This window comes from Triplophysa dalaica, chromosome 13 (assembly GCF_015846415.1).
Source record: "Triplophysa dalaica isolate WHDGS20190420 chromosome 13, ASM1584641v1, whole genome shotgun sequence".
In the NCBI taxonomy this organism is placed as follows: domain Eukaryota; kingdom Metazoa; phylum Chordata; class Actinopteri; order Cypriniformes; family Nemacheilidae; genus Triplophysa; species Triplophysa dalaica.
This window is the reverse complement of record NC_079554.1, coordinates 10077274-10102482: the sequence shown is the minus strand read 5'-3', so window position 1 is coordinate 10102482 and position 25209 is coordinate 10077274. Positions and strand designations below refer to the sequence as shown.

General features: G+C 38.8%; 1 protein-coding gene across 2 annotated transcripts; it reads left to right on the top strand.

Moving 5' to 3' along the window:
- The first annotated feature begins 1742 nt into the window (after nt 1-1742).
- ppm1ab (protein phosphatase, Mg2+/Mn2+ dependent, 1Ab) lies at nt 1743-7384 on the top strand. Of its 2 annotated transcripts, none has more exons than XM_056764875.1 (4): nt 1743-2268; nt 2432-2505; nt 2965-3825; nt 4287-7384. In XM_056764875.1, the coding sequence occupies exons 1-4, from the start codon at nt 2250-2252 to the stop codon at nt 4428-4430; spliced, it is 1098 nt and encodes a 365-aa protein (XP_056620853.1). In that variant the 5' UTR covers nt 1743-2249; the 3' UTR covers nt 4431-7384. The 2 variants fall into 2 exon arrangements, with proteins under 2 accessions (XP_056620853.1, XP_056620854.1); XM_056764876.1 differs by having other exon boundaries at nt 1744-2275.
- Nucleotides 7385-25209: the final 17825 nt, after the last annotated feature.

The following is a 25209-nucleotide window of genomic DNA, read 5'->3' as shown; positions in this document are numbered from 1 at the left end:
ATTTTATAGTAGTTTATCAATGTGGGACATTCTCTTTCTAAAATGTGTGTGCCCTCAAAATCTTTCGCTAAAATTTACTTTCAAAAGTCTTTGGACAAAACGCATGGCTTTCGGTCGACAGAACCAGCGCGGCGCTTACTTCTGGGTTATGGGCCATTTACACGGTGCGCTGTGGGATTGCCGCGCGGAAGCCGCATTTAAGCCGATGTGGCTGAATCTCGCAAAAATCAACGTGTTGTTTTTTTGTTACATCCATAACCATATATACATATATAACCTACACAAGTGAATCCGTTAATTACTAATACCTGTTAATATGGTGTCAAACACCAAAATTTGATCATGGTGTTTGGAAAACTTTTTATTCACATGTAATAAGAATTCACTTACCGTTTTTAAATCGTCACATTTTTGGCAATTATGAACTATAAATCACCATGTCAACTGATAGGTTATTGTTTATTTACAATTTATCTGCGTGTTATTTATGTATATGTTTTAAGGTTACATGTGTTAGTAATTCATGTCATAATAAAAGTTTAGTATTTTTAGCAAGAGTGTTAAGTCTTAAGATGTTATTAAATTATGAATTCTCTAGATAATGACAAGGGTTGTGGTATCAACATTAGAATTGTTTGTAAATAACATGTGACAGTATGATTATTTCATTTATATTTATTTAATACTGATTTGATTGCAGTTCATTTGATACATTATACATCACCCATCACTTTCCCCTGGCACATAAAGCAGCAGTCTTGGCCTCTATGCAGCAATAAGACAACCATGCTTCCCCTTTCCAAAGTAAGCAGAGCTGGATTTTAATATTTTCTCACATATCTTACACAATTTGATCTGAAAAGGCACTCTGAATTCAGCCTTGGATGATGGCGTAACTTCTCCCCAGCTTCATACACCTGTAGCCAAAAACACAATCCAGAATTCTTTCATATACACCATATACACATCTAAGATAATATGTTAGCCATGATATTGCTTTAGAAATGCAATAAGCAAGATTACATAAAGCCAACCTTTATGCCAACAAGGCCTTGTGCATTCTTCACATTCAAACTTTACACATTCAAACACTGTCAAGCCAGGCATTATATAAAGTTTCACTTTAATACATATCTTATTTATAAAAGTCCTCTCCTTTTAGCAAAACACTAAAAGCACAACTATAGAAATAAGCGTTATATTAAAATAAATAAAAAGAAAGACATACTCAACAAACAGGATCAGCGAAAATGAATTTATCGTTCTTCTTCTTTTTATCTTTTAGTTTTATGTTGGGTGGCATCCAAAGTTTAGGCGCATTAATGCCTACTACTGTGTGGGTCAGAATATTGACGTCGTTACTTTGCCACTAACCAATGAAAATGCATATGGGCGGAGCATTGTAGGTAGCCCCTCCCTAGGGGCAGCCACGCCTTGATATGCAGTCTGCAGACAAGGCTTCTCACAAAAATACGTCATGTCTGAGGTACTGGAAAGCCCAGTTTAAGAGACGTTGTGGCGAAAAGGGATACAGCTGCGGCCGGAAGTGATGCAAAATCTTGCCATAAAATGACAATTAATTACATTAGATAATTCTGACATCCACCCCAACTCTAAATGTACACTACAATAATAAAAAAATGTAATTAACTGTTTTCAGCGTGACAAAAAATATTCGGCAATGAAGTGCGCATGACCTGTGGAGGTAGCTGTATCCCTTTTAGCCAAAACGACGAAGAGACGTAATGACTGTGCACAATGTTAAAGCGGAAGCTCGCAAAATTCTACCTATTGTACTGTTGGGTGCTATTTCTGTACCGACCCAATAATAACTGATAACTAATTACATTGATTGTTTCATAATGATTGTATTGCTTTATTTGATGTTAACCACCATCTCATTAATAAACTAACTTGCTGTTTTTGTAAACCTTGAAATGCAGCAAAAGCACAGCTAAGCGTGAGCTGCAAGGGTTTGGATACAGACCGTCTGTAACACACCAGTCGTTTATTCTCATCAATGAATCTATTTTCAGCCCTTAGTTGCGTGGCAGTGATGTAACATTGTGTGACAAAGGGAACGCGCGCGAGCAGCTGCAGCATCCGGGGTCTCTAACAAAACCGTCAGCGCGCAGAGAGATAGCAAAAGCGCGAGCGAGAGGCTCCGGTAGCCCCCCCTCGGGAAAACAAAAACACCGGAGCCAGAAAATGCCCCACCGCCCAGCTGCGGACTCCCTTAATGGGCTCAAATGATGCTTTCCAAACAACGTGCATGGTTTTATTTGTTTATTTTTTATCTATTTTAGTAAATCAAGCGCGTTCGTTCTCCGCGTGTTGTCGTTAGTTAGTTAGCTGGTTAGCCGTCGATTTACGAGTGTTGTGGTTGTCAGCGTAATCGTTGCTTTATATTTATTTTTTTCTCCCTGGTCAGGCAAAGTGACGTTAAGGCTGGTGTCTGCGGTTTTTGTGCGTTTTTCCATTCAGCAGAGAACACTAGGAAACTGGGTAAGTGACATTATGACACACTGACGTATGTTTAATGGTGAGAGTTAGCTTCTTATTGCTATGACGATTTGCAGCAGTTTGTATACAGTAACGTTACGCTGAAGAGGGCAGTGGCTTTAGCACACCCTACAGTTAGGTTGTTACGGCTTATTCTTGAGTTCTGAGAAGAAACGAGACTTTACGAAAAATTCTTTAAAAAGGCAGAATTAAAATAACATCGAGCGATACTAACACCGCGTTACATTTCAGTGATCGAACTTGCATGACCTGTTTCATAAAATGGATTTACTTAAACATTTGCTGCTAGAGCACCTGTGGCTAATCATATAAATCACAATGCCATGTCTGTCACTTGTGTGAATATGTTGTTATGTGTCAGTGATGAGCGACAGAAGGTCAGCTTTGCTAAAATATAACCATCTTTTGCTCACTTTGTCTTCTGGTCTTGCTGGCCAATAGAGCAAAATAAGAAGAATGGGTGCGTTCCTAGACAAGCCAAAGATGGAGAAGCACAATGCTCATGGGGAGGGGAACGGCCTGCGCTATGGACTTAGCAGCATGCAGGGCTGGCGTGTGGAGATGGAGGATGCACACACAGCTGTGATGGGTCTGCCTTACGGCCTCAGCCTTTGGTCTTTTTTTGCTGTGTACGACGGACACGCAGGCTCTCAGGTTGCCCGCTACTGCTGCGAGCATCTGTTGGAGCACATCACCAGCAACCCAGACTTCAGGGGAGCAGGTACGGATACAGGAGGCGAGCCCTCCGCAGAAAACGTAAAGTCCGGAATCCGCACTGGTTTCCTGCAGATTGACGAGCACATGCGGGCCATGTCCGAACGCAAGCACGGGACGGACCGCAGCGGTTCCACGGCAGTGGGCATCATGATGTCCCCTCATAATTTCTACTTCATCAACTGTGGTGACTCCAGAGCCTTGCTGAGCCGCAAGGGACGCGTTCACTTCTTCACCCAAGACCACAAGCCCAGCAACCCCCTTGAAAAGGAGCGGATCCAGAACGCAGGCGGTTCGGTCATGATCCAGCGGGTCAATGGATCTCTCGCCGTTTCGCGTGCTCTTGGTGACTTCGACTACAAGTGTGTGCATGGGAAAGGGCCCACCGAGCAGCTGGTGTCCCCTGAACCTGAAGTTTATGAGATTGAACGTTCAGAGACTGAGGATGAATTCGTGATCCTGGCTTGCGACGGCATATGGGACGTTATGGCAAATGAAGAACTATGTGGTTTTGTGCGCTCACGTCTGGAGGTGACAGATGACCTGGAGAGAGTGTGTAATGAGATTGTGGACACTTGTTTGTACAAGGTAAGGTCCATCAGATAAGCATTGTTTGGCTTTAAACAGAATGAGTTAAATGCTAATAATACGAGATAAAAGATTATGTGTTTTTCCCCCCATCTTGGTTGTCTAGACAACTGTTGTGTTTAACTTCGTGACTCTTATGTTAGCTTTTGCCAGGAAAGTTTTGTCATCATTTATTCACACTCATGTGATTCAAAACCTTTGTTGGAACACCAAAGAAGATATTTTGAGAAATGTATTTGCGATTTAAGTCCATACAATGGAAGTCAATGGGGCCCCTATGTTGTTGGGGCACCAACGTTCTTCAAAATATTTTCGTTTGTGTCTGATCAAGAAAGTCATACAGTTTTGAAACTATTTTGCATACTATTTGAACTATCCCTTCAAGAACACGCATTTCATTTTTTGTCTGTGACCCTAACCTACTCTTTCCACTCTTCCTATTTTTCTTTGTGTGTCAACAGGGTAGTCGCGACAACATGAGTGTGGTTTTGATATGTTTTCCCGGTGCTCCGAAAATCAACCCGGAAGCTGTGAAGAGAGAAGCAGAGATGGATAAGTTCCTCCAGAACAGAGAAGGTGGAGCATGTAAAAAGACAAATAAATAAAATGTACTGCAACGATAAAGAAAGTTAGAGAAGTGAGCATTCTTACGGAGTTGGGGAGTTTGTTGGATGGCAGTTACGCTCGGTGAACGAGTATACAATACGGTTAACATAGTTAGGGTTTCCAAATAACGAATCCCCATATTGGAGAGGAAAGACTCACTGGTACTGAATTTTTACAGTTAGCACAGGATCCATTTTATCAGAGTCTAAAGAAACACAGTATGAATTTGGGCTTATATTGAGGATTAGAGGCCTTTGAGTATTTATTGCCAATGTTGAAAAGCACCTACACGATTAAGGTATAACCTTTAAGCTTTACCTGAGGTTTTATTTTAATGCATCCCAAATCCAGTGGTCCAGTGTGTATTGTATGCCATTATTGACATATTATTATTATTAGCTACTAAATTATGTTAAGTGCAATTGTAGATGGTAGTATATAGGATGGTTGAGTTGTGAAAACCCAACATTTGGTTCTTCATTAAAAGCTGCTATAACTAAAGGCATTTTCTATTAACAATAGAGACCAAATTTGCGAGAATACAAATGTTCAAACAGAATTGATACCAAGTGCTGTAATGCGTTTCGTTTGCATCAGTTTGTCCTCATGGGTTCGGATAGTTCTAGTCCTTCAGTTGTAGAAGCATGTGTTCTGGCTCCTATTCATTAGCATCGGAAAAATGGCAGTCATTATAAATGCGCTTGAATGTCAGGGCTACTGCTGATTACCTGAAATTGTAGCAGACACTCTTTTTATCATACATGGCCTGATGATGCAGAGGGCTACAGCAGCGTCTGTCGCCATGAGGATTTTCTTCTGCATGATCTGTAGCCGTGTTATGGAACCTCGCTGCCTTGGTCCTAATTTACAGCGACTACTTTAATTAGAAATGATAGGCTAGCATTGGCAAATCCAGTGGAGACGTGGTACTCGAGCATGCACTGGACAGATAGCACGATAAGTTGTGTACACCTCCTGCATGTAGGCTACGTTAAAGTTAAGTGAAACCAGGGATAGCTCTTATTAAGATGACAGAAGTCTCTGTCGAGAATTTGTACAGTATACATTTATAACCCTTAAGGAATAGCTTTCGTCTGAACTAAACACAGTTTTTGAAAAATGTTTTACAATGCTTTCCGAGTTTACTACTTGTTGACTCAAACTGACAATTTGTCAATCCTCTGGTTTGTCCACGTGACTATAGAGTAAAACAAATTCCCTTTTGGTGCGCAGAGTTGGATTTAGGCAGTCAGTATTTTTTTTGTCAGTACTACAATTTAACATTGATTTGGGCAACAAAATTTGGCGAAGGCTTTTTTCTTTACTCCCAAACCTTGAAGATTGTGAAAGTGCATTGATTTTTATTTGAATCCACCAAACTTAGTAATACGTCATGTGAAAACAGAAATTGATTGACTTCTTTTATCTAAATTCCCCCTTATAAATGAAAGCTCCCACACGTTCCCAGCATGTCTCTGTGTATTTTAAAGATATGTTTTGGATTTAAGATGTGTAAAACTGAATGAAAAAACAGTGTGTGCCTGCTATAAGAGAGAAGAATTAAGACTAAAATGATTGTAGGTCACTTCAGTACCATACCAGTTTCATATGCTTGGGTTTGCTGTTGTGTCTCCTCATTGTTTGACATCTTTAGCTTGAAAAGATAATTCACTGTTTATTTAATTAGCCTTAATTATTATCTTCCATAATAACACATTTGATATTTGTATCATTTACAAGACATGTGGTGTTATATACCTACAACAAGCAAGTAGGTTCTTTTGGGAGAGCCTGTAACTGTGCCTATGATCCTGATTCTATGGCCAATTGTAGCATTTAACTTGATTTTCGGTCATCTGACTTTTAAGTTGTTTGTTTGTTCTTTTAATAGCATTTGTACATTCATTCATGATTTATAGCAAAATAGGTCCAAGCACACTTTGTCTGGGCAAGTTACATAATCTTCACTTAAATTATCGCTGCGCAAAGCACAACTCAAACCCCTAATAAGTCAACCATTGGGTGGGACTCTTTACGGAAATATTGCCTTACTGAAAAACAAGACGGGCATTAACTGCCTTGTATAGAAGGTTGTTTGTTTTCAGGTAGTTTCCTGGAGACACTGTAGCACCACAGAATCGGGATAAACTTAAGAATAGTAAACAAGTCTGTCTGTCTTTCTACCAGTTTTTTGACTCATTGGCATGTCAGTTAACAGCCTGCAAATAAAGCAGGCTTTTGTAAAATGTGTATTAAAAATGTATCTGGAGTATTAATAGCAAACATGGCCCTCGTATTGTCAAATAATCGTGCTGTGTTGTATTGTGATGTAGGTTCCTACATTTTACTTTACCTCTCAGGTCCAAACTGACAAGCAACAGAGGACACTATTTATTAGAATTATTTATTGCCTTTATATTTTACCTCTAGACAATACTTTCCATGCATTCCATTTTATTTAGCCAAATAAGCACTACTAATGCAATTAAAAGCTTTTCTTCTTTTTTCCTAGTATGTATGGTTATTTGTGAGTTAAACAACCTTGTTATTATTGGTCAATGTCACCTGAAAATTACACGAGGTTAAATAACATTATGTTTGGGTTCATGTAAACAAAGTAGTTTCTTCACCTTCAGAAGTCGAAACACGTCTCACTGTTCTGTCAGAGTTGATTGATCCAAGGTTGATGAAACAAACAAACTGTTTGTGTCTGTACGTTGTTCAATTTTACCTCTCAGAAGGTAACTGTTTTATAAAGCTCATTTTGAAAGATTTTTCAAATACTATTTCATAGAAAGGTATTTCAATATTAGAGGGTGAGCACCCAGTATTTTATTTCTTTAGTTTTTATTTTTGTACATTAGCACCCGGGTATTGGCAATGTAGACAAACTGTGATCTTGTCATTATTGGCTGTCAAAGATGATTCAAATAAAATTATTTACGAAAACTCAGATTTTGTGAGCTTGTTTTGTTTACGATGTAGTGAAAGGATGTTGCTCATAAACTTTGGATGAGTATCAGCCCCGGGGGATAATTAATAACATTATTCTTGACAGTTTGGAGCAGAGAGGCACGACTCTGTCATGAGGACAACGATTATTGGACTTCCTGTCATGATTAAGCAGTGACTCATGCTGTGTTTTTGCTCTCTTCTGTATGTCAATATCCTTCCAGGTTATGTTTAAAAAATTTATTTCCTAGTAAGTTTTTTTTTCAAGCTGCTACATTCACACATTTTAAAATGTAAACACACTTCCCATCCAAATAAAGTACGTCACTGAACTATTGATCAGATAATAATATCACAGCCTCCACTAACAGGAAATTGTGGGTTAAGATTTACTCTGATTAAGGGGAAAATTAGAAAAAGAGCTCTTGGTTGTCCATCACAATGTAAACCGTCTTCTAATAAAAAAATAAATAAACCTTTCTACAATCACATTTGTAAATGCTTCATGCTTACTGCCACGAAGTCAAACATTATTCTTGGCACGTGGTTATAGGAGGCTTGGGAACTAAAACAAAGTGTCAAGCTAGCACACCCCCACGGACTATCCAGCCACGTCTGTGCTAAGACTAAAATAAATAGTATAGTACGCGTGTGATACAGTTTGGCAGGTACATTTGACAGAGCCACTTGTTTGTGTGAAGTGCATAAATCATTGTGGATGTTCATATGTGAGGTTAACCAATGGCGTACCACTATTTAGTTTTGTTTATATTTAGTTTTTGCGATTAAAACTTGTTTCCCGGCTGCATTGAGTCCATTTCTCTTGAGCCCTGATCAGCACGATGCGGGAAAACAGAAGGAAGCGGGATTCTATTATTTAAACATGTCCTGAACATGAACCAATGAACTTCATCCACAGAGCTTTTCTGAGTTTATTTTGCAAGCGTTTCACTGTATGAGTGAAGCCACCGTCAAACACACACCGAACCTCAAGCGTTTTTGCGACGACCCGCCAAAATAAAGTCCTGTTTAAAACCAGATGAAAAAGATTCTTTACTTGTAAATTAATGAACCTTAGTTAACACCATAGTAGACTACACTTAAATTTTGAATATGGTATGATTGAACAAGTTCGAGTTCGTTTATTTGTATAGCACATTTAAAACAACCACCAGGATGACCAAAGTGCTTTATAAAAGAGCACGATTATACCACATGTCGCTGTCGGGCGGAAACCTCCTGTGTCCAAATTTTGTCAATTTCATATTTTTTCACAAATCGATGCTATTGGTCAGTCCCCATGTGGGTCTGTTATTTTTTTTACAAATTATTAACCAATCTAAAGTGTTGATAATAGCTTGAGAGCAAATCTCTTAACTCCATTTGACACTTCAACTGTCTGAGAAGTCTCGTAACTCCACCTCTTCTTCACTCCGCGGGAGACTCTCGGCATCACGGCTCCTGATTGAAAGTCGGATAACTCTGTCTGTTTTCTAGACAATAACAAGTGAAAACACTTAGGTTAGATACATTTGAGAAGGCCTGTTTTGTTAAAAATCGATAGCTGTAATTACTTCGGTGCAGAAGGAAGCCCAAGGTAAATTTGCGAGCAGATTGGGCTAATTTCTGCCTATTAGGCTACTAAGGCCTAGTCAGCTCATCGTTTTTTGTATTTCATCCCTTATAGTTCTTAAACCTTTAAAATAGAGTTTAGGAAGATGTATGTTACCACAGTCGTTAGCTTTGGTTAACTATAGAAGTCTTTTCTCTTGTCAAGAGACTCAAGGCGACCGCCGACTTTATTTGCGTCCAGATTAATTTCCGCCTATGTTAGACAGCCTAGTCAGTTTATCATTAGGGTTCGAGCCCGAAGGGCTAGAAACCTATTGTATTTGTAAGTTTTATTATTTTATTTTGATATTGCATCACTCATAGCATTAAACGTTTAAAATAGAGTTTGGGAAGATGTATGTAACCACGACCATAGCTTTCATTAGCTCTTAAAGCCTCGTTCTCTCTTGTAGAAAGGCTCAACGCGACCGCAGACTTTGATGAACACCGCCGACAGCAGCGACGTTTGTGTTCGTACCATTCTTATCAATGACAGTGTAATCTCTTATCTCCCTGCTGCCAAATCATAAATCTTGTATCTCCGATTAAACATGGTTGTGGGGAAACGTTTAGTTAATGGTGGTACACAACAGTATATGATAGCAATATAAGGTATAATAACAACTTTAACGATACAGTGTTAAATAATTATAAAAATATGCATTTATTTTATTTCCTGAAAAATAATGGTTTTTGAGATGCGAGGATTCCGCCTGACAGCAAGAATATACAGAAACAGACCAGACACAAATTCAATACAACCCGTTAAAAAAATCACTATAATTAAATAATTATTAAACTAGAAATACTATAGTATTATATTACTATTATTTTAGTACTAGTAGAACCTCAGATTCAGGAGGAACAGTGTGGTTTCCGTCCCGGTCGTGGAACACTGGACCAGCTCTATACCCTCTCCAGGGTGCTGGAGGGTTCATGGGAGTTTGCCCAACCAATCCACATGTGTTTTGTGGATTTGGAGAAGGCATTCGACTGTGTCCCTCGCGGCATCTTGTGGAGGGTGCTCCGGGAGTATGGGATTCGGGACCCTTTGCTAAGGGCCATCCGGTCCCTGTACGACCGGAGTAGGAGCTTGGTTCGCATTGCCGGCAGTAAGTCAGGCTTGTTCCCGGTGCATGTTGGACTCCGGCAGGGCTGCCCTTTGTCGCCGGTTCTGTTCATAATTTTTATGGACAGAATTTCTAGGCGCAGCCAGAGCCGGAGGGCGTCGGGTTTGGGGACCACACGATTTCATCTCTGCTCTTTGCGGATGATGTCATCGTGCTGGCCCCATCAGACCAGGACCTTCAGCATGCACTGGGACGGTTTGCAGCAGAGTGTGAAGCGGCTGGGATGAGAATCAGCACCTCCAAATCTGAGGCCATGGTTCTCAGTCGGAAAAGGGTGGCTTGCTCACTTCAGGTAGGTGGAGAGTTCCTGCCTCAAGTGGAGGAGTTCAAGTATCTGGGGGTCTTGTTCACGAGTGAGGGAAGGATGGAACGGGAGATTGACAGACGGATCGGGGCAGCTTCTGCAGTAATGCAGACGCTGTACCGGTCTGTCGTGGTGAAGAAGGAGCTGAGCCGCAAGGCGAAGCTCTCGATTTACAGGTCAATCTACGTTCCTACTCTCACCTATGGTCATGAGCTGTGGGTCATGACCGAAAGGACAAGATCACGGATACAAGCGGCCGAAATGAGCTTTCTCCGCAGGGTGGCCGGGCGATCCCTTAGAGATAGGGTGAGAAGCTCGGTCACTCGGGAGGAGCTCAGAGTAGATCCGCTGCTCCTCCACATCGAGAGGGGCCAGCTGAGGTGGCTCGGGCATCTTTTCCGGATGCCCCCTGGACGCCTTCCCGGGAAGGTGTTCCGGGCATGTCCCACCGGGAGAAGACCCCGGGGAAGACCTAGGACACGCTGGAGGGACTATGTCTCCCGGCTGGCCTGGGAACGCCTCGGTGTCCCCCCGGAAGAGCTGGAGGAAGTGTCTAGGGAGAGGGAAGTCTGGGCATCCCTGCTTAGACTGCTGCCCCCGCGACCCGGCCCCGGATAAGCGGAAGAAGATGGATGGATGGATTTTAGTACTAGTTTTTAATGTTCAAATGCGATTAGCTACTACTGTATAGTAATACAAACAATAAATAAAATACAACTATTACAACATTACAACAATTAAAAAGGAAAAAACGCATTTGAGAAAAACAAAAAGTGACATGGCCCTAATTTATCCATCTGTATGTAACATGAATGTCATTTGTCATTTACCTGCCTATTTATGGAATGAACTGTACTTTTTATACTTGTGCTTCAACTATTTGGCCTTTGCTACAAAACTTTAAGCCTCGGTATTACCGGTGCATGTGCAAAAAATGTTAACGTACAGCCCTGCCAGCTAACAAGAGTTGATGTTGAACACTGCATTGCTGAGACTTAATGAGTGTGTATTACATTTACCATACACTTATCCAAAGTGAGTGCATTAAAACTATAAAATCATGAATATTGGACTGAATTTGCTTGAGATCAAACTGTTGTAGTCAATGCCAAGTTTGACCAATTTGGCTACAGAAAAGCCATTAGGTATGTTTACATATTACTCGCCAAACATGTTGAATATCTTTTCTAGATGACTATTTGATTAGTAAAAACATATCTATTGTGTGTCTATAAAAAATAGGGTGGTGCTAACATCAAAGTCTTGTTCTCAGATTGAGGTTGAGCTACTGACATTGAGTTGCCATTGTAGTCAGGGTGTTTGGATTCTCCACACAATGTCATTATCTATATTCGGCTGTTCTCCCTATACTTCCATGAAGAGTGCTTCAGATTTAACGCAGACATAGTTCTTTACTGTTCTATTGAAGATCCACTTCTTCAAGCTACATTTATAGAGCTACGAAAGACCCACATTAGTACAAGGAGGCAGAAGAACACCTAAGCTATCTTTTCATAAATTAGTAGCTGCTTTCCTCTGAAACTCTTATGCAGTATGTATCAGACACCAGTGTGCAGTATTTATCTTCTCTTTTCTGTAATGGAATTCTTTTTCCTTTGGTCTTGGAGGATGAAATAGGATGGTTGAAGAGTCTGAACCGTCATCTGCTGTCCTTGGAGAGGAGAATATCTCTATTCAGCGCGGTTTGTGTTAAGAAGAGAAAAGCAGGTGAGAAAAAGAACACACAGACAAATCACTGGCCTTGCTCTTGTGGTCTGCCCCTTCCAGAGACCAATTATGCTGGAATTTATAAACCAGAGACTGAATACTAAATGAATGACCGACTGCCTTTAGACCTGCCTATTCAGACTGCAACCTTCAGCAGTATGTGTTGCTTAAATTATTTGATTTCTGACTCCCTTTCCATTGAAAATGTTTGTATTAATCTATAGACGTCTTTAGTCTCCTGCTTGTATCTCGTTATGCCCTTCTTTATGCTTCCTATCAATTGGACTTTTATGGTTTTGTCTTTGGTAGGTGAATGTTATCGTAAACATCCTTAACCTGGGCACGTTTGAACACTTTTCACGTACAATGATTTCAACTTGTGAAGATCTGGATCCCTATCATAAACCTGCACAAGAACGCTTCATTGTGAGATGCTTCTAGTGTGATTTGACGCACTCCTTGTGTGTAGGCTATGTTTTGTGTTTTTATATACTGTTAATGGAGGCATATATGGTTGACTACTAAGAGTGTTCTCTTTTCATATCTATTCTTTTTTTCATATGTTTTTCTATAATTATTTTTAACCCTATTTGGACTAGGCAATGGAGCTCTAGATTCATTTTTGCGTCAACGTTTGCCCTTAACATGATGGTTATATTTACATTGTTCAGCAACTGATCTGAACAGCTGTCATTGATGTGAATTGTGAAGATTTATTGTTGGTCAGATCTGAGCATCATAGGAATCAAACTGCATCTGCTTGCTGACCCTTTGCTTTGAGGATCAAAGAAGGGACCCCTGGTACAGAATAACCTAAAATAGAAAAGGCTTTTCTTTGAATGTGTGACAGAGATGTACAAACGTGTTTGATGTTTATCACTGGTTTAAAAACAAGTGGATTGTGAATTGAATCATTTAAAAGTTATATTATGTAATAAGATGAGCTTTTCATATAGACATTTGTATAATTGAAATAATAATTCAATTAAATAATATAATATCACATAACATAACATAACAATGTTTATTGTAGATTTATTGACTTGTAATATCATAATGGGTAAAAATCAACGCAAGAACACATACATACCATAAACACACATGTACAAACACATAAATACACATTTATAAAACAAATAAAAAACGTAAATGTTTACAATTACTGAAATTAAAAGACTTGGTGCCGATGCAAGAATCTAGATTTAGACAAAGTACAGAAATATTGTTTAACATGATTTCACATCTGGTGCAGGTGTCTCAACATCAGCATTGTTGATTGGAAATCATCAGTTGTTTGGCATATTGGCCTTGATTTGGATTTGTCTTTATTGCTTTTTTGAGCCTGTTATAAAACTCAGGCTGTAGTTTAGAGCCTGACACCAGATAGCAAGTGTCAGTCAATCAGCGGTTCCCTTCGAGTAATGGGTATTGTGCATGGATGCAACTGTAGAGTGGTTTTATCTGACTAGGAAACTACCAGCGCTGCAGGCAAAGTCATGTTTTATAAATTTAGACCTAATGTTTGATTCTGTCTGCTCAACGTTTGTTTGTTATTTTATTTGTTTTTCTCATTTCATGCCTTTTGAGAAATAACCAAGAAAAACATTTGTTTTTATGGCTTGTTTTAAATTATTATTTAGAATCATGTTGTTTTTCATTAGAGTATCAGCCAATGTGTATGTCCCCATGCATTTATGAACATTACATGCTTTTAGTCAAATGAAAAAAAAAATATTGACAAGTAAACCGTACATGTGTCCGTCCTATGGTGTGACATAAGAAAATGTAGAAAACAAATTTAAAGTTAATATACATTGTTTATATTATCAATATTTATAATGATCATATAAAAGAACAGGGAGATTTATCTTGTTAGTTTTTTTCAAAACAATTGCAATCACACCATAGGACAAATTTGAATTTTAGTCTGTAAACTAACCATTTATACTCTTGTATGTATACATGAGCATTCAAACAAATCCTTTTATTGAAGCTATACAAAAATGTAACTGTTCAATTAGTAATGGTTAGTAAAAGAGTGTTTTGGGATGACCACATGACCTTTCAGGACTCCACAGGCTTAGTTTAAGCCAGGACTTTGCCTTAGTTAAATTAGGATATTTAAGTTGCTTTTATTAAAATACCTTATAAAACAATATTACTGGTGTGCATCTTGAGACAAAACAATGGAAGTCAGGGCAATTTATTTTCCGTTAAGACAGCTCACACTTTTATTTTAGTCTGGGACTAGTCTTAACCCTTGTCTGTGAAACCAGGCACTAATGTGCTATAGAGAATATATAAATGGGGCTTCTGGGTTAATATATGTGTGATGCTGTTCTCTGAGGGCCCTTTTGTTTTCAGTATCACTAATGAGGATAGGATCATCAGTTCCAACCATGCGGGTCAGCTGACCTGACTGTGCCTGTCTAATTACAGCATTAACAGCTTCACTGATCGTTCATGCATGATACTTTGTGCTATCTGGCCTTCTGAGCTCCTGGGCAGCCATATGGCGACCTAGTGCGGGGCGGTTAGCCTAACTTGGCACTACCCTCGGGCACACAGAGTCAGAGAGAGAGAGAGAGAGAGAGAGAGAGAGAGCACATGCAAGGACGCAAACAAACTCACATAAACACATCTGGTGTGGAATGTGAGCAGTCCTTGCGATTTTATTATTGAAGGTTGTTTTATAGGAAATAAGAAAAATGACATTACTATTATTATTGTACGACTTTTGTACGAAGATTATAAGTTTCAAAATTATTTATTTTTACTGTACACTGTAGAATTATAATATTTCGTATCTCGTCATATCTTATTTCTGTACTTCTGATAATAGAACAAAACGGGCATGCAAGAATGCATGAGTGTTGCGATTTACTTTATTTATTTTTATACATACACTTTTGAAGCTCGCACAAACATCAGGCATTGTCGGACAGACAGGACTTGATCTACTGTGGCTAGAGGGCGCCAGAGATTCTTGAAGAGATTAATTCTTTTGATTGACCATGAATCTGATTCGTGCTTGTTTTAATACCATTCGCTTATTTTTGTCTCTCCCCAGATTCATAAAAAAAATCATTGACATGTTAAAGTAGTTTTTACCATTTCGTCTGAAGTACCATTAAGAACAAAACCCTTTACGTTTTCATTTTTTCCAGCAGATGAGATATAATTCCTTTATAGTAATTTCAGGTTTGTCATTTATACAGTGTGAGTTTACATATACATATTTTAGCCTTGTTTAATAATAATAATAATAGTATTATTAATATAATGATATTGTATATCATTTATAATTATAGTATTTAGAAGTAAAAATAATGATGTTATTACTATTACTGTTGCTGTTTATTTGAATATTATTATTATGGGCCTGTTATTATAGGAAACATATAAGTCTGCAGGTAACTAAAACTTTAATACAACCTGTACACTAAAAGTCAAGAAGAATTTGTCCAATTTACATTTCATACACAGTATAGTGCATTAATACAAAAACAAAATCAATATACCACATTGCATTTGTCCCTGGAGGTAATATGGTATGGAGAGAGAAACAAATGAGATTAGGTAATATTACCACTGTAACATGTTGTTTTGCTGAACTGCTTTTTAAGAGAGTGGGCGAGAGAGTCTAATGCATTATAAATGATGTTTCCTTAGACACGGCTGCTGTTAATTTAAAGAATACACAGACCACATAGGCCTTCATTAGCTACAATGCTTTTTGACAAATTGGAAGTTGGAATATACCCTGAACATGACCGTAGGGGATGTATGGCATGCTAGTTACTTTGAACGCAATACTCTACACGAGCATGCTCAGCGATGCTTTATTTTGCTTCAATGTTGTGCACTTATCATAATATTCTGTGTTTCTGTCGCCTAATATTTATCTTGTTCAACATCAGCTCTACTGTTTACACAACTGTACTGTTATTCAACACAGCAAGGCTGGTGAAACATCGGTGGTCACTTGTTGATGTCAACAAGTTGTTGAGTTTAGTTGAAATAACCAAACTCTGTGATCTGAAAGAATCAAAGCCTATGAGCCTTTTTCGTAATTCACTCCATGTCACTCAAAACATTCTATAAAAATATCCAAGATTCAGCTATATGATTTCTCTGTATTATGCATAAAGAAATATAGTATACAAAGTTCCACGTCAGGTTTTCACTAGATTACATTTTAGCATTACATTTTACCTACCTAACACTACACATGCCATGCCACATAGAGATCTGTATGCTTGGTGGAATGATCCTCCTCAGCACTGCTCTTTCTAAAACCAGTTGTATCAGCATAGTGCTGGGTTTGCTCTGACTGCATGTGTTATTTAGCCCATATCATCATGCTCTGTTTATCTCACTGAGGCCATTAAGTGTGACTAACGCGGCCATGCAGCAGATAGCCTGCTCCGCCCTGAAGCCCATGGATCTGATGTAAGCCCTCTCTCCTGCAGTTTACTTCCAGTCTTGGGATCCATTTTATCATTTTTCTTGTGGTTAATGCGTGTGTGTGTATTACGCTGAGAGCTTTGCGTAGCATGCTTATACTGTCGCAGTCAACTACTACCGTGCCTCCAGGACAATTGTCATCAAGGTCAAATTCAAGGTCAAACACATTGTTTTGAAGTTTTATTGCTGCTCCCAAATAGGACATTTATGGGGTACCGACCTATTGGCCCGCAATACACTCATGCTTTGCTAAACAAAATGTATGCGGCATGGTTGGGTCAAAAAGAGACAAACCCAACTGTCTGGTTATAACGGCAAGGAAACATAGTGCACTGAAATACACTTGATGTAATTACACTTAGTTCACTTCCATAAGTGTACTTAAAGTGCTCTTTTGTTTAAGTTTGTACTACATATACTAAAATATATAGTCTTTAGTACTTTTATGATGTCTCAAATTAGCACAGGTGAGAACATTTACTGTTGATCTTAGTTTATCTTGAATAATGTTTTTGTAAACTAAGTACAAAATTAGTAGGATGTGATGATAATGATGGGTAGAGATTTATATACCCGCCAGATCCCTACGCTCTGCAAATGAACAACATCTTGTGGTATCATCCCAGAAAGGTAAAAAATCTCTCTCACATACCTTCTGGATGGGTTCCACATTTATCAAATGATCTGTCGCTGCTACAAGATCTGCAGATTCTGTAGCTATCTATAAGAATTGTCTGAAAACACATATCTTCCATCAACTTCTGACTTCTATCACTCTTTCAAAAAAGGAAAAACTCTGCAGTGTATATTGTGCTAGGCTATATGAGACCTGTTTTTTATTGCACTTGTGCTTTTTGTTGTCCTTATGTTGTTCCAATTGCTACCATTGTTTCCCTCATCTGTAAATCGCTTTGGATGAAAGCGTCTGCTAAATGACTTAATGTAAATGTTAAAGGATCTCACAGAAATTCATAACTATTTTATAAGGGCGCTAAATCATATGAATGTGATGTGCGTCGTACAAAAGCATAGAAAATAAGAATAATGAAGACCCTCCCCTAAACCTAACGCCACTGGGACAAAAGCAAATTGAAGTAAAACTATACAAATTAGCCAGCTCATAAAATACAGTATTTTAGAATTCCTGTGAGATTGTGTTGGTCAAATACGGTATTGACATTTTCTCTGATCAACAAAAAGAAATGTATAAAACTTTTTTACCTATGGTAGCCAAGAAAGCATTCTTCCAAATATCTTTCTCTGTGTTCATCAGAACTAATACATTTTTACAGGTGTTGAACAAATTGAGGGTGAGTAAATGATAACAGATCTTTCATTTTGGGCGAACTGTTCCTTTAATTTAATCCAGCTGTTGGATTTGTTCCATTTTTAGCCAACAATGGGTTGAAAATGGCCCTGAATTCTTAGTGTGTGTATGATTATTAATCATTTAAAGAATGTGGTAAAGACAGTCAAACTCTAGACTGTTACCTCTAGCTCTGTTGCCTTGCTTTTACTGGGATTTTCTGTCACATCTCAGCCTCAGGCTTTACCCAGATTGTTTAAATTGTCTCGTTTGTATCCCATATCAGTTGACCTCATTCTCTCTAACCAGAGACTAGCGCTGCAATCTTCACTCTGATCATTTACATTCACTGACGCTTCTTAAGTCCACGATTTCTCTTCTTAGGAGATGTGTGTCCACCGAGGCGCATTCTTGTTATACGAGTGCGCGAATCTCTACGCTCGCAAGCCGATTTCCTTTGCTCATGCACAAAACTGGACGCGCGCTTTCAATTATACGCTACTCTCTTATGAATCGTCTCCTCTCGCTTAGTGAGTGTATGCGCACTCAAAATGCGTGCCGTGCGTCCACGCATCCAGTGGTACTCTTCCTTTGAGAGTTCCAGCTGTGTTTTCTGGGATTGTAAACTGTCAAAAGTTGTCAACCAATCAGGTATAGGCTTCCGTGGCGGGCCAATGAAAATGCGACCTCTTACATGGCATTTTATTGGTTGAAAGTGACTCGACGTACTCAACGACGCAAGATGGATCCACCACGTTCTCAGGAAAAAGTTTTGATATATTTGATGCAACATTATAAATCAAATGTATATTAAAAATAAAGGAGGCGTTAGGATGCGTTGTAGGGTACATATAAACATCCTAGTCAGTTTAACTACCACGTCATTCAGACAAAACAGGCCAACACCCACCTCATGCATGTCATACACTAAAAATAGATTAGATTATTTTAGCATTTTATTTTAAAATATAGTAACCGATTTGGAACATTTGGAAATATCATATATCTATTTGGTTATGCATCTAATGCATTAGCAGACAGACACTTTAAGTGTTCTGCATTCAGTGTTCCAGAAGTTAAGGGCATAAAAATGAACTTCTATGTGATATAACAAAAGCTCCCTTCCTGTTCATTTGATTAATATGTTGCATCAAATATATCAAAATTGTTACCTGAGAACATGGTGGATCCAGAGGCGTATTAAGACCTCATGGTGACCCTGGGCAACAGCCCCCGATAATATTTATATTATATAAGATTACATAATAAAATATTTATAAGAATGAACCTCAACCATGTACAATATATTATTTTACAAGAATTACACATTAATATGACACTTTAGTAGAAAATAACACAAAAAACAACTCTTCATCAAATATTTTTAACAATTAGGCCTACTGTAGTTAAAGGGCAACTGCTTTCTGTTGTAATGTTACATTTCTTGTTTTTATTTAGTGAAAAATCACTAACAGTTTTTTTCTAACAGGTGTAAATGTTGTGCGTGCCACAAAGTGGGGGTACAGGGACATGTATATATATATAAAACCTTTGTGTAGTTTGCAGACATAGGGGACATTCACATTAGGGGGCAATGGAACAATGTACAGATTTTCAGGACATTGGGACTTTAATTCACCAAAATGGCATTCAACAGATTACAATGTATGGCGAGGTTATTTATAAAAATAACATGAAACGTTATTGTTACTATTTTAACTGCTAGAGAGACGCACTAAACAGACGGGTTTCATTGCACATACAGCTATTCAAAGATTTTTAATATTTTAAGCACAGTATTTGTATATTCTTTATACAGACTCCTAAACGATTACATAAGTACTGCGATAACATGACTCCACTTAAAAGTACATATATGAATTGATTGCTATAGTGTTGACACTAACACAAACGCAGGTTTGGGCCCTAAATAATGCCCTTACCTCAACGTACTATGAGCATGCATTACATACTATACCTTCTTATTTCTGACGCACGTAATGTTTATATAACTTTATTAATCAGTGCTAATCCCCGCATTATAAATCGCCGCAACAAGAATGCGCTCTGCACAGTTCCTGCTTCGAACTGTTTGAAGCTTAAAGTGTACACGAAAGACGACTGGCCTCATAACACTCACTTGTGATTGGCTGAATGTTAGTTCACTCAAATCTATGTAACAAACCAGATAACATGTGCGTGAATGTTGGCGGAGGTGTGTCAAAAAGTGCGGGCAACAGAACCATTTTTATCTAAAAGTGGGGGGGTTCCCGCCCGTGGTCCCATGCCTATTTATCTATTTAATTATAATCGAATTAAATCTTAAAAAGCAGATGCTTATGTAGCCTACATTTATTAAATTTTCATTTTGTTTTGATGGTTTATTTGGTGCCCCTAAAGTCTTGGTGCCCCTGGGCACTCGCCCACTTGCCCATATGGTTAATCCGCTGCTGTGTGGATCAGTTAGTATGTCGAGTCACATTCAACCAATAAGATTCCATGTAAGAGGTCGCATTTTCATTGGCCCGCCGCGAAAGCCTATACCTGATTGGTTGACTATTTTGGACAGTTTACAATCTCAGAAAACCCAGGTGGAACTCTCGAGAGCAAGAGTACCAAAGGATGCGTGAACGCATATGGGATTCCTTTTGTGCCAATAAGTACGAACGCGAAATAAAAAAACCCAAACAAAAATAAACAACACGAAAGAAGAAATACACTTTGAAAACGAAAAAAATGAACTCAAATTGCAAACTTTTAACATACTTTCAAACAAACTGCATTCATCATCAAATGTTTTCTAATGATCCTTTTCGAAAATCATTGTTTATGAATACGATGCCCGAGATTTCGTTTGCGCTTCATTATTTTTCGTTTACGCTGCAAAAAGTTACGTTCGGACTTTTGGCACAAACCTCTCGCGTGGGCGGGAGTTAACAGTGCTTTACTCTCATTGGCTAGTCAGATTTTGATCGACAGGTCCGTGACCTGGAAGTGGAAGAAGTCTTAGTGGCGGCGCGCAACTTTAGAAAGCGATCTGGAGGTGGACGGTGAAGTTACTTGTGATTAGTTACCTTTGTTATTAAACGTAGAATCATGGATTTATTAAAATGTTGCATGAAGCATACAGCCCTTATTTCACTACTGTTTAGAACATGGTTACCGTAGTAAAATCCATGGGTTTGCCAATAATCAATACCCAAAAACAAGTGATTACTTTTATTACAAAAAACTATAAGCTTCGCAAGGTAGTCGGTTACCAGTGAGGAAACAAACATAAAGATCATGTTTTTGTCTCGATACATAATAGAATTCAAACAGAACATTTACATAATTTAAGTATTTTTGATGCTTTGAAAGCGACGAGCATTGCATTATATTATACATTTGTTTCTGACGTTGTGCAATATACTGGATCGAACCAATCGCCATGTTCTTACCACTGAGACACAGGAAATCTTATTAAAGCATAAAAATACTTTTGTGCCAGACAATATGATTAACATGAAAATATTCCTAACGAAGGACAGCATGAATCGAAGTGAAATTATGTTGGTCATAAAATCAAAACAAACATGTAGATATAGTTTCAAACTTATGTGACCTCCTTCTGCAGAACACAAAATATACTTTGAAGAATGTTGATAACCAGAATACATTGCCCTTATTGTATAATAATAATTAGAATAATTATATGGTTATTATTAGTTTTAGAAGTAATAGTAGCCTTCCATGTTAAGGACACCACACATTTCTCAAAATGTATATATTTTGTATAACAGAAATTAAATGACATGAGGGTCTGTATTCCTGTTAAACACTTTTCAGATTATTTTGGGACATATAAAACATCAGGTGAATGACTTCTGTCATATATCCCTAAATTTGGAAACTTTGCTTTTGCCATAGATGAAGCTCCTCTCTCCAGCAAGTGGGTCAGCATCTCCACGTCGTAAATGTCGCTGGATATCCCTAATTGGGCTGTTTTTGTGTTGTCAATAAATCCAAATAGTCCATTTCTACACAGGATTTTTTTGAGTGTCTTTAGACTAATAGTTATCCTGTGTTTGACACTTAAATATATAAAGGATCTCTTTATAAGGTAGACTCAAGCCAAAGTAATATTGAATTAAATCAAATCAGTCCATATCATATGATAAGGAATAAACAATCTGCGCTCAACAGTTTTTACACATAAGGGTAAACAGAGAGACAGAAAGACAGAGTTACTAGACAGTATTCTGTACAATGTATTTAAACACTGGTTCCTTTTATTCATTTACATAATTGACCGCATTTGAGGAAAATAACAGCACTACTTGTTAAGAATGTAAATGAATAGTAGATGTTTCTAAAAATGTAAGGTTATGCAAAAAGACTAGCCGGGCTCCGTACATTTCAATCCAAGCTGTAGCAAGAAAACCCGTTTAATAACAAAGGTAACTAATCACAAGTAACTTCACCGTCCACCTCCAGATCGCTTTCTAAAGTTGCGCGCCGCCACTAAGACTTCTTCCACTTCCAGGTCACGGACCTGTCGATCAAAATCTGACTAGCCAATGAGAGTAAAGCACTGTTAACTCCCGCCCACGCGAGAGGTTTGTGCCAAAAGTCCGAACGTAACTTTTTGCAGTGTAAACGAAAAATAATGAAGCGCAAACGAAATCTCGGGCATCGTATTCATAAACAATGATTTTCGAAAAGGATAATTAGAAAACATTTGATGATGAATGCAGTTTGTTTGAAAGTATGTTAAAAGTTTGCAATTGGAGTTCATTGTTTTCGTTTTCAAAGTGTATTTCTTCTTTCGTGTTGTTTATTTTTGTTTGGTTTTTTTTATTTCGCGTTCGTACTTATTGGCACAAAAGGAATCCAATAAACGCACGGCAGGCATTTTGAGTGCGCACACACTCACCGAGCGACAGCAGAGAACATTCATAAGAGAGCAGCGTATAATTCGGAGCGCGCGTCCCGTTTTGTGCTTGAACAAAGGACATCGGCGTGAGAGCGGAGAGATTCGCAAGCTCGTGGTGTATAAATGCGCTCTCGACTTGTAAAAATGTGCTCGCGACATTTGTCATTAAAATAACGCCAACAGGTGCATAGAACAAGCGCTGAGCGAAAAAAAAAAAAACACGCCGGCCGCAGGCGTAAACGCCTCTGTGGACACAGCCCCTTAATGTTTCAGCACATTCTCACTTTCGACTCGTCGCATATTGACGAGCGACATCGCACCTGTGTCAATTTGGGTCACGCGAATATGACCGTCATAATGACATTTGTACATATAATTTGCAATGATGATAAGTTTAACGGCCAGGCTAATTGCGTTTACATGACTCTATTCAGGCAGTTTGAGCAAGTAATGTAACAGTTTATATATCGTAATATAAAACACGACAATTGGCGCTAGAAGAAGATTTACGCAAATTCGATTGGGTAGGCTCTCCCGTGTCTCGATTGCGTCATTTCGTTGACTGGCTCCGTTTAAAGACTGTTGTGTGACCAACTTGGTGGTCTTTTTTTATTAATGAGTGATTATTAGATAAACAAATTACCAGTTAAATTGCCTTATTTTCATGCTCGGCTTTGTTGGCTTGGAAGTTGATCTACAAGCACAATTTTTTCTCCACATCGTTAGGCACAAAGTATTTTTTTAAAAGTTGGTTTGATAAAGGTAATATTCTAGCTCGTCAATTACTTCACGATCAGGGATTCTGTCATGATAGATGAACCCAAGCGCAGGCATCGTCGTAGGGGTAACACAGGGATTTATTTACATTTTTACATTTACATTTAGTCATTTGGCAGACGCTTTTATCCAAAGCGACTTACAGTGCACTTATTACAGGGACAATCCCCCCTGGAGCAACACGCTTATGTGCAAAAAGCACATAAGCGAGGAAACGTGATGGAACAAAGACGCACAGAATATAGCAAGCCGATAGGATCACTATCTCTCCCTCCACACACAACCTAAGGCTATGCCATGACTCTGCACTAAGACCAAGAATAGACATGACATGGTGGAATCATGACATGAGCCCCCCCATATATGAACACCTCCAGGTGATGGGCAGTGCCCCCCTCCTCGGCTTCTACGACCGGCCAACGGTAGGTGTGGTCGGCTGCAGAGAAGCAGTGGGGGGCACGACTATCTCAGTGCTGGCGGAGTCACACGGGAAGTCCCACGACTTCGGCAGCAATGACGGTCTGTGGACTAGTCCCAGCTAACATAAGACCAGCGGCGGACCACCGGTGGCAAAGTTGGCGGTCCACTGGCGGCAACCGACTGTGGTCCATAGGCTTTTTGCTCATTTTTCCAGCGGTCAACCAGCGGCATTTACCATATCTCTGCCGGCAGTCCGCTGCTGAACCGCTGGTTTATCAATAATGTTTACTGGCGGTCCACGGTCGGCCCACCGATCATAATTGTTAAATCATGCTAACCAGAATGTCCTTAAACACAATAATGGATCAAACACATCCAATAGCAACGGCAAATGTATTATTTTAACAGATCAAATACACAAATGCATTACAGTTATCAAATGCTTTTAACCAACGTTACACAAATAGAAGCATTCAGTTAACATTAATTTGCATCCATACTTATATAGTTATCCATGTTTCCAGTAAGACCATAGTAAACACAAAAGAAACCAATAATAACTTTGATAATTGTAGGAAAACCACAGTAAATCCAAAAATAACCATGGTCTTACTTTCACAGTAGTATCCATTGAAACAAAGTTGTCTTGCAAAAAAGAAAGGAGGCGGGGTCGGCGTGGCTGGGAAACGTAAGATTGTTTTTATTACAATCACTTCCGGGTTTACAACTTCCCGTATACACAGTCACTTCATACAACTCCATGTCGAGTAAGATTCCTTCATAGAATCTGGACGCAATGTCTCGCGGCTTCTTTCGTGGTCCGTTTCCCAGTCGGTCTCTCTCTGCTCTTCCATCTTCTCCGCTGGCTTTTAAAGCGTATACTTGCCAATTACTACAATGAGAAGCAGGTGTTTTCAATATGTCGTTGATCTGCTTACTCGCCGTTCTTCTCCCGTCTCTCTCTCTCCGCACAGACCGTGCTGAACCACGCCCCTCTTGCCACGTCCATATTATAAACTGTTCCAATGGTTTTCAGAAACTAAAGGCTACCACAGCACTCCTGCATTCCTATAATATAACCATAGTAGAACCTTTATATATAAAAAAAAACATAATTTGATGGCAACATGACATGATTGTTTTACCACAGGAAATCCCAGGTTAGCAG

Excerpts from the sequence above, each read along its gene's own strand:
- ppm1ab (XM_056764875.1), top strand. Across the intron at positions 2,506-2,964 it reads AGAGAACACTAGGAAACTGG|AGCAAAATAAGAAGAATGGG; the intron begins GTAAGTGACATT and ends GCTGGCCAATAG. Across the intron at positions 3,826-4,286 it reads TGGACACTTGTTTGTACAAG|GGTAGTCGCGACAACATGAG; the intron begins GTAAGGTCCATC and ends GTGTGTCAACAG.